The sequence below is a fragment of the Grammomys surdaster genome, unplaced genomic scaffold (genome assembly GCF_004785775.1).
Source record: "Grammomys surdaster isolate TR1022 unplaced genomic scaffold, NIH_TR_1.0 62, whole genome shotgun sequence".
NCBI lineage: Eukaryota > Metazoa > Chordata > Mammalia > Rodentia > Muridae > Grammomys > Grammomys surdaster.
Window position 1 is genome coordinate 14,377,364 of NW_021604564.1, and position 9,970 is coordinate 14,387,333.

A 9,970-nucleotide genomic window follows, 5' to 3' on the forward strand; every position below is an offset into this window, starting at 1 on the left:
CTGCATCTGCACACAGAGGACACCCTGCATCTGCACACAGAGGACACGCTGCATCTGCACACAGAGGACACCCTGCATCTGTACACAGAGGATAGGCCATGTGAGGACATGGTAAGGAGAGGGAATCTACAAGCCAAGAAGTAAGACTCACCAGAAATGAACTGGGCAGCACCATGATTTTAGACTTGTAGTTTCCATAACTGAAGGCCTAAATATCTTTTATTTTTATCTTTATTTAAAAAATATGTTCATGGATGTCTCGCCCGGTGCATGTCTGTGCATCAGGTGTGTGCAGTGTCAGGAAGGCCAGAAAGGGGTGCTGGGACAATTAGGGGCTGTCATATGAGTGCTGGGAATTGAACCTGATCCTCTCGAGAGATCAGGCAGTGCTTTGACCTCTGAGCCATCTTTTCAGCATGGAATTTCTGTTATTTAAACCATTTTTTCTTCTGTGTTTTACTGTGGTAGCCTTAGAAGACTAAGTGCAGTTTTTGCACTTGATAATGTCTATCACATTCCAAGTAAATATGACTTCTTAATGAGTTAGTAGGTCAAACAAGCTTTCAAGGGAAAGCAGTGTGTTACGGTTGAAGGTGAGTCCAACAGAGTGCCATGAGTCACGGTACCACAGTCCACTGAGATAACCCAGTGCTCTTTTTCATCTAACGCTAACATCATCCCAAGCTCCAGTGATGGTCTAGCCTCTTTTCTGATTGGATTATTAGATTGGAGAGAAATACCTGTCCACAACTGGAGGCCCAAATGGCGAGGGCACCATTGGGACCCTCTGCTGTCCTGATGTCAGTAAAGAGTTCACAGACATCATTGGGTTTGTCATCAGATTTCTTGACTCCTATGGAATTCTAAAAAGAAACAGACAGGCACATTAACAAATAATCCACTGGAGAACATTTTCTTCTGTATGTGTGTGCCCTCATTTAGGTAAAGCACATGGATGCTGTTTCTCAAGAGCTGTCTACCTTGTGTTTTGGGGACCTGGGGCTGGCCAGCAATGCCCAGGGATCCTCCTGTCTCTGCTGTTCCAGAGCCAGGATCACAATAGCACACTATCATACCTGTTTTGTTTTTGTGTGTGTTCTGGGGACTGAACTCAAGTCTGCATGCCTGAACTTTTGTGAATTACTTGAATTCTTTGTAAACATAATGATAACCTCTTGGTACTTTCAGAACACTTGAAAAGATGAATTATACTAAGCTTTTAGGTATACAACTACACAAAACCTCGCCCAAAAGAAAGTGCCTTATACTCTCTGTAGAACTCATTTTATGGGGCTGGAGAGATGACTCAGAAGTTAAGAGCACTGACTGCTCTCCCAGAGGTCCTGAGTTCAATTCCCAGCAACCACATGGTGGTTCGCAATCATCTGTAATGGGATCTGATGTCCTCTTCTGGTGTGTCTGAAAAGACACATACTCACATACATAAAATAAACAAATAAATCTTTAAAAACCACCTCATTTTATAAATGTGCCCCTAGAATTTGTCACAGCCCACAGGGTAATGCTGCACCACCTCACAGCAATAAAAACACAGAAACAGCCCTGGAAGGGCCAACAGCTTCCTTCTCACAACTGATTTACATTCTTACTATTTCCAGAGGTGGAAATTTACAAACCCTTCCATATGTTCAATCTTTGGGAAAATATTCTTATATAGTTGATAAGATTAAAACAGAAAATGAGGGAAGAGAATCCTCTTAATGGCTAGAACAATATCTAATTAGGGTGGATGTGGGTTGATTGCCTGAGATGGTTTAATTAGAACAAGGAACCAAATTATGTTCATTTGCATATAAACGCACGTCTGTGTATGTTACCCTCAGCACCCAGTGACTGGCGAGGATCTGTGGTTAAAGGGATGCTAGGCACCTTACTGTGTCTCATTAGAGGTTGGTGTCCTTGGAATAATTTTAAATATTAAACAGCCCTAGATAATAGGTCATTTTTCTCTTCTCTTTCATCTTAAAAATCTAAGACAAAAAAGGAAAGGAGTTGAATTTTCCCAGCATCTGTGAGCCCTGGGTTCAATCCCCGCCATGGTAAGAAAAAAGAAGAGCAAGAAATTCTCTGATTTTCATGGAGAGATTTCTTTTTCTTTTTCTTTTTCTTTTTATTGTGTGTCATATGGCATGATTTAAAAAAATAGCTATAAATTCATTTGGATGGTCTGAAAACTAAAGATGTGCCAGCACTTAATGATGCTATGGCTTCTTTAATTTCCTCTTCAGATATAAATCTGATCGGTTGGGAAATTCAAATACATGGGCAACCCATCACTGGCTTTGGCCATTAGTTTGTTTTTTCAAATTGAAAATAGATTGTTCTTTCATTCAATACATCCCAACCATAGTTCCCCTCTCCACTCCTCCCAGCTCCCTCCATCTCCCCTCCCCCTTAGACCCACTCCCTCTTCGTTTCCCTATTATTTAAAGTTCTTTCTGATTGGTTATTTCTAACGTGCTTCTGTAACTGACTCCCTAAGGTTTCCTGCCGACCTTCACCTGTGCACTGTAGCACTCATGTGCCCTCCCACATCAGGCACCCACAATAATAATAACACTAAAGAAAGCCTCGTCACCTCTCATGATATCCCTCCTACCATGTGTATGCCTCAGACTGGTAATTATACACGTGGATTTGGTTTTCTAGAGCAATTTTATGTGCATAAGAAATTGAGTGAACACAGAGTTCTACACATTCTCCTCTCTATACTTGAATACAGTCAACATTCTGTTCTAGATGTGTATTTATTGTGATCAATAAGCCAACGAAGTCCATAGTTGACGTTAGGGTTCACTCTTGGTTTGTATTCTATGACTTTTGGCAAAAGTATAAAGGCATATAAACCACCATTATGATATCTCACAAAATATGGGTACTGCCCCAAATCAAATGACACTGTAAAGCAAATACAGCCAGAACATTTTCAAAGAAAAGTTTCTAGGGTCCCTTTATCCCCCAGATTGGCATTAAAAAGTCCAAATCCATGTTGTCCCCAAAGCACCCCTTTGGAAGGTACTAATCTCTATGATCAACCTATGAGGTTTTAAATATTAACTTTTGTATTTTCAGGGTACTCTCTTTCATTTCACACATATGTTGGTAGACTCTGAACCAGGTAACTCTGCTGCAGTAGGTGAAGCTCTTGAGTGAAGCTGTCGACCAGGTGGCATGTCTCAGTGTAGAGCGTGTCTGGTAATCTCAATGCAGAGAGGGCTCTATGCTGAGGTCTGCAGTTGGGTGGATTTCCCTGACCCAGAGCTCTAATCCTGGATGGCCAGCACATTAGCAGGATGAAGAAGCCTTAATCTCTGCCTTCAGATGCTTACCCTCAACAAACCCCTCCCAAGGCACACACAAGGCTTAGCTAGTGCTAATTCTGTCTCAACTGATCAGGGCAGCCATAGTAAGACAAGCACTTTGTGAACCGAACCCTTGCTAAATCAGCAGATTCTTACTGAATGGTGTCCAGTCCACAGTGGCCAGGCACAATGTGATTGTATTCATCTTCCATTGGCCAAACTGTAATTGTTCACTAAATTCTGAGGTTTGAGTTACCCACATCCAGAATCTGTGTGTGTGTGTGTGTGTGCATGAGCATGTGTGTGTGTGCATGCAGATGTTGGGTGCTGTTTTTCTTGATTGCTCTCCACTTACTGTTTCTGAAACAGAGTCTTTCACTGAAGCAAACACAGCGAATCAGTGAGCATCAGGGATCCTTATGTCTCTGCCGTCAGTGCCGGGGTTACAAGCCTGTGCCACTACATGGTTTTATTACATGGTTGCTGGAGGTCTGAATTTATGTCCTCAAGGTTAAACAGAGTCTCTTTACTGACTGAGCTGTCTCCCCAGCCCCTAGAAATCTTCTTCCCACTGGTTTGAAATATATCACTAACACTCCACTTTAAAAGATAAGTAGATCTAAATATGGTCTTAAATAACAATAAGTCTTTTCTTTGATATCCTAACACAGAGTAAAGAAAGAAACAAAGACAGTTAATACTGGAAGCCTCGGCCTGGCTCTCAAGGGGATCTCCCCTTTGCCAAGCACAGGCTTCAGCACTTTCCTGAATTCCTCTGGAATTCTCTCACCTCCCCTGCCCTGGGAGTTTTGCTGTAGACAGATGGTTGCATGCACGCCCCCCTTCTCTTCTGCTTCTTTTCACTCTAGAAAGCTCTTTGACATTAGAAACAGCCATGCCTTCTTGAAATGTCAAATTCTATAATTATTATAATGAAAAAAGATAAATCTTTATCGATCACTAAACAAGTATGTATGTTCTGCTTGGACTCAACATAATCTAGGTGCCATGAAGGAAAGTCCATTGTGTGCAAGTTTGTATGCATGCTAAGGTGAAATTATAAAAGTACTCACATGATGGGCTTCAATATTAGGTAATTTAGTTAAAGAATAAATTAAGAATTATCAGCATAAATTTTTTCTTAGTTATCACTGATTGCTCGATAGTATCTTTTTTCTGAAAAATTCAAATCTGATAGCTTATGATACACACAACATAATTTTAAAAATTTAGTTAATTATAGTAATTATAGGCCATTAAAATAATATAAAGCTGAGTGTGGTGGAACATGCTGAAATCTCTAACTTTGAGACGGAGGCAGGAAGATCGTGAATTCAAGACTATCCTAGAACACAGCACAACACTGTCACAATGAAACAAAACACCCTCCCCAAGCATCTGTAGGCAATAATAGTGTAGAACATCTTCTTCAGCAATATAGCCTCTGGTAAATTGTCCACACACCTGTAGATAACCCCTCATCCATGTTCCTGCAAGTACCGCAAGCACTCTTTGTCTCACACACAAGAGACACAATATATATAGGCACTGTTTGGGAAGAAGGGCTCACAGGAGAGGGAAGAGGATGAGAGAGGGCAATGGGGTGAATATGGTCACAGTACATGTGAGGATTTCACAGTGAATCTCACTATTACACATAATATACTCTGACAAAACAAATAGCAGCATGAAGAGAAGGTCTATTTGAAGACGATAAAATGCTTAAATTTATAAACCAGTTTTGAACTGATCTTACTTAAAAAACAAACAACAAGCAAACTCTTACTCCTACTCCATTTAACTAAACAGAGCCAGGCAGTGTTTATCTGGCAGGAATGGAATAGAATCTTTACCTTTGGCAAATCAGTTAAATCATTACTTATGAGCGGCCATACTGCTAGTACAGACCCAATGAAACTTATAAATGTAACCAACATCTATGATAAAAATGTCCCCTTTTGTTTTTTTATGTGTGACATTTTGCTAAGCATAGTTAGTTTGGATGACTCAAGAGGTAGCCTGTAAGATGTGTGGACTCACATCCTCTATAAGGGGTGGTTTTGCACGGCCCACGTGAGGACCACCAGAGCCTCTGTCCTACCTTCTGCTGCAGCAGCTTCTCAGGTGCTCGGTGGATGCCCCGCTGACAGCTCTTTCTTAATGAAGGTAAACCTTGCCTTAAATACGAATTCAACTAAGTTGCTTAATGCTGTTTCCCAACAGCAACCCTGCCCTCGGACATCCTCCACAGATAGGCTAAAAGATGTTAAGCCCAAGGAAAGTGCAGTACGGGGCACATAAACCTGTCTCAGAGTTTAGCCTTTAGCATAATCCGTCCTTAGCCTTTAAGATGCTTTGTGGGCATTCATCCAATACCACTGTTCAATTTCACAGAAGAGGAAAATAGCTGTGGATCAGTAACACAATTATTTCTCAGTTTGTATTTCCAACAGGCATCCAGTGGAAACGCTACTCTTGCAGATGGAAAAGGGAAGGTGTTTTCTATAGAGAAGCATGATTTAATTTTAAGCATTTAAAAAGATGAACTTTCTAGAACAAACAGCTGCTTCCATTCCCCCCACCCCCGACCCCGTGGACAGTAAGAAAACCCTTCATGCTCTAGGTGAAAGTTGACATTCTATAGGGAAAAGAAGACATAATATTTTAAAACAAGTCCTGTTTCATTTTCTTCAGACACATTTACAGCCTTGACAAGGAACAACTGCAGTTCATGTACTGTCAAAGGAACCATTGAAATGAAGGTAATAGTTTGTTCTGATAACATACCATATATTATAATATAGCCTATAATATATAACTGATAATATATAGTTTGTAATAAACAAAGCACAAAGTTAGAATTTAGTGTAAAAATTAAAGTTGTATAAACGTAACTTTTATTGTCTTGTAGTTGTTGCTTCTGAGGCTTACTGGCTGAGTTTGCTAACCTAGGCCTAGTCCTGGAAGTTTCTAGGCTCTGTAAAATCTAACCTAGGCTTGCTGCTGAATAAGCCCACTCTTTCTAGTTCTTTCTGAACTCTGGCTGACTGATTCAACTCAGCTCTTCTGGCTCAAACTCCTCTCCAAGCTGTCTGATTCAAACTGGCTTCTCTCAGCTTCTGACTCAATTGCTCTGCTTGGCTTCAAACTAACTCTGGCAACCTGTTCTGATTTTCTGGATCTTTCTTATTTTCTAGCTTGTTATACCTTCATCTGTGTCTAGCTTGTTCTCTCTTCAAACCGTCTCTGTAAATCTCTCCTGGAAAAACTGCCTCTCCCCTTCTTCTGTCTGTGATGCTGTCTCTTGTGTTGTCCCTCTTTCCTCTCTCTTTTCCTGAGAGTTGGTAATATCCTAGTCTGTCAAATCTTTCTCTGATTCGTCACTTTGTCTGCCTCTCAATTAGACATTACTTTCAAACATGATCTGCAAACTAACTTTACCTTCATTGTTAGGGGTTAAATGTGTGCACTAAATGTGTGTCTGCATTCCAGCCAGATCACACAGACCTAGAAGGTCTTTTGATGTGATCAGAGCAGTCATGTTGCTGGATTAAAATTCCTGTACAGAGTTGCCCATATGCTTTAGTTTCCAGTATGAAGTCAGGTGCTCCTCTGTCACAAGGATTTGACATTAACTACTGTGGTTGCTGCTGAAGCAGTGCTCAGCAGTGGAGACACAAGGGACATACCTGTATCACCTGGATAAGTCAGTGAGACCTGATGTCTTCATTCCAGCAATGCCATACAGAGTGCTTTTTGAGAAATGCAGGCAGTGGTGTGAACAAATACTTAGACAATTCCTTCTAGTCCAAATTCTATGGACTATTGCCCTATTACCATATTATCATAGCTATTGTCCTAGGCAACTAATTGTTTTTATTTTATTTTTCAGATGTAGCGTGTATGTATGTGTGTGTTGTGTAGGTGTGTATATAGGTGTGTGTCTGTATGTGTTGTGTGTGTGTGTGGTGTGTAACTATGTGTATGCGATCTTGTGTGTGGAGATCAATGGTCATCTTCAGGTGTTATTTTTCAGGATGTTGTCAACTTTATTTTTTGAGACAGAGATTTTCTCTGTCTGGAACTCACCAAGCAGGCGAGGCTAATTAGCTCATGAGCTCCAGGATTCCTGTCATCTTAAGTTCCTCAGTTCTGGGATCACAAGTGGATATTCACTAGGAACAGCTTATTATTATTATTATTATTATTATATACATTTATTAATGTTTTCATATAACATATTTTGATCATATTCTTTACTATTCCCTAATCCACCTCCCTACCCACCCAACTTCATATTCTTTCCCTCTTTCTCCCTCTCTTTCAAAATACTTTAAGACAACAACCCCTCCCTCCAAAAATGAAATCAGACAAATTTTTAAAAGATAAATCAATAAGACAAAAAAAATATCAAAGCAAAATGCACAAGAAAAGCACTGGGCCTGTTTTGTGCTGGACAACTAGGCCCAGCTTCTTAAAGCTGACTCTGGGGATGGACTCAGAACCTCCCCCGCTTATAAGCAAGCAATTTACTACTGAGCCATCTCCCCAGCCCAGCAGGGGTCTTCAATGTTACAAATAGAAGACTTGCTCCTTTTCCTCTTCCGGGGATGGTGGTTAGAGTGAAAGGTGCTCAAGATGGTCCAGCGTTTGACATACCGTCGTAGGCTTTCCTACAACACAGCCTCTAACAAAACTAGGCTGTCTCGAACCCCTGGCAACAGGATTGTTTACCTTTACACCAAGAAGGTTGGGAAGGCACCCAAATCCGCATGTGGTGTGTGCCCAGGCAGACTGCGAGGGGTTCGTGCTGTGAGACCCAAAGTCCTTATGAGATTGTCTAAGACAAAGAAGCATGTCAGCAGGGCCTACGGTGGCTCCATGTGTGCCAAGTGTGTCCGCGACAGGATCAAGCGGGTTTTCCTTATTGAGGAGCAGAAAATCGTTGTGAAAGTGTTGAAGGCACAAGCATAGAGTCAGAAAGCAAAATAAATATGCATTTTTTAAGTAATAAAAAAAAAACCAAAAAAAACTAAATAGAAGACTCGGACAAGAATTTTATGCCCTTCAACTGCAGGTTTCTGTTGGAGATTCATAAAATTAAACATTTCCTTGCCTGTATTACTAAGAGTAATTGGGATTATTTCTAAAATAATAAGGTAACAATAGGATCACAGGAATCATGCAAGTCATGCAAGTCACATGTTGCTTTTTTGCCCCAGTGGTAGGAAGCTCAGGACCAAACTATAAATTGTCTGTGGCCTCATCTTACTCCCAAGACCCCATTTGTGGGTGCTCTGTCTCTCACTCCTCACACCAGCTCCCACTCATGAAATGGCTGAGCTTGTCAAGGAAGGAGCTCTGGCAGGTAGAACAGAAGTGAACGAGACAGAAGCTTCCAGAAAGACCGGAGTTCTGATTATCTTGTGGCTGACTTCTGCCCAGTTAATGTAGACCAGTCTGCTCCGCTGCAGTGTGAAGTACTACTTACTACTCTGGTTGCAGGGTAGCTACTCCCCAGAGTCCCCAGCCCAGGTACTGCAGCGTCTCCAGTAATCTCATCCCTACAGAGTGCTGGAGAGAGAGATCTCCAAGAGTCATGATTGCCAGTGTGAGTGGCGAGTTCACAGAGCTCTGGCTGTAAGGGATTGCTGCAGGGAACTGAAGCTCCACAGGGAGGGAGAAGGGTGGGTAAGGAAGAGCTCAAGTAGTGGCCTTGTTAATCATTTGGGGTGCACATCAGCTTGCACCCCAGCTATGGTGGTATGTCAAGGCTCTGGAGGGCTAGGAGGTGGGTCCTGCCTGTCAGAAATAGGTCACGGTTGGTCAAGGCTTGAAGGCTAAAGCCATCTCTTGTTCCAGTCTAGTATGCTCTTCTTCCTGCCCGCTGCCTTTGTTAACAGGTCCCCGCCTCCCACTGCTGCTGACACAGATGGAGCCTCTGCCCCAGGTTCCCACCAGCACACTTGCTCCACTAAGATGGACTGAGATCTCTCTGAAACTGTCATTCAAAGCATCCCCTCTCTCCTGTTGTTGTGTCTGTGAGGTAGAGATGGTCAGAGCGCTGCACACCTAATTTATATAGTTTGCTGGAATGTGTCTCAGTTGCTGGAGTGTTTGCCTAGTACCCAACGCTGCATAAACTGGGCATGGCGTTCCAGGCCTGCAGTGGGATCAGAAATCCAAAGTCATCCTTGGCTCCCTAGTGAGTCTGAGGCCAGCTCTGAAAGCATGAGACTTTGTTGAGAGAGAGAGAGAGAGAGAGAGAGAGAGAGAGAGAGAGAGAGAGAGAGAGGAAGAAGAAGAAGACGGAGGAGGAGGAGGAGGAGGAGGAGGAGGAGGAGGAGGAGGAGGAGGAGGAGGAGGGAAGGAAGGAAGAAACAGAAAGAAAGAAAGAAAGAAAGGAAGGAAGGAAGGAAGGAAGGAAGAAAGAAAGAAAGAAAGAAAGAAAGAAAGAAAGAAAGAAAAGAAAGGCAGACAAGTAGCAAAGTACGAGTTGGAGAAGGGCCACTAGATACTGTTGAGAAGCTGGGCCTTGTCCCTTGACTTTCCTAGCATTGGTTTCATTTGTCATATAATGTGTTCATATAGTATGTCATGTCCCCTCCCCTGGTTTATATGGTCCCAAAAACAGATAGCTCTTGGCC

The 9,970-nt window shown here is 42.1% G+C and overlaps 1 protein-coding gene and 1 pseudogene across 1 annotated transcript in view; one reads left to right on the forward strand and one right to left on the reverse strand.

Annotated features, from left to right (window-relative positions):
- Samd7 (sterile alpha motif domain containing 7) overlaps window positions 1–838 on the reverse strand; it is a 13,493-nt gene extending 12,655 nt beyond the window's left edge. The window contains exon 1 of the mRNA XM_028765013.1: window positions 741–838. Coding sequence (XP_028620846.1) covers window positions 741–838 — 98 coding nt within the window. The remainder of the gene's footprint in view (window positions 1–740) is intronic.
- Window positions 839–7,961: 7,123 nt separating this feature from the next.
- Window positions 7,962–8,297, forward strand: LOC114618796 (annotated as a pseudogene).
- The last annotated feature ends 1,673 nt before the right edge of the window (window positions 8,298–9,970 follow it).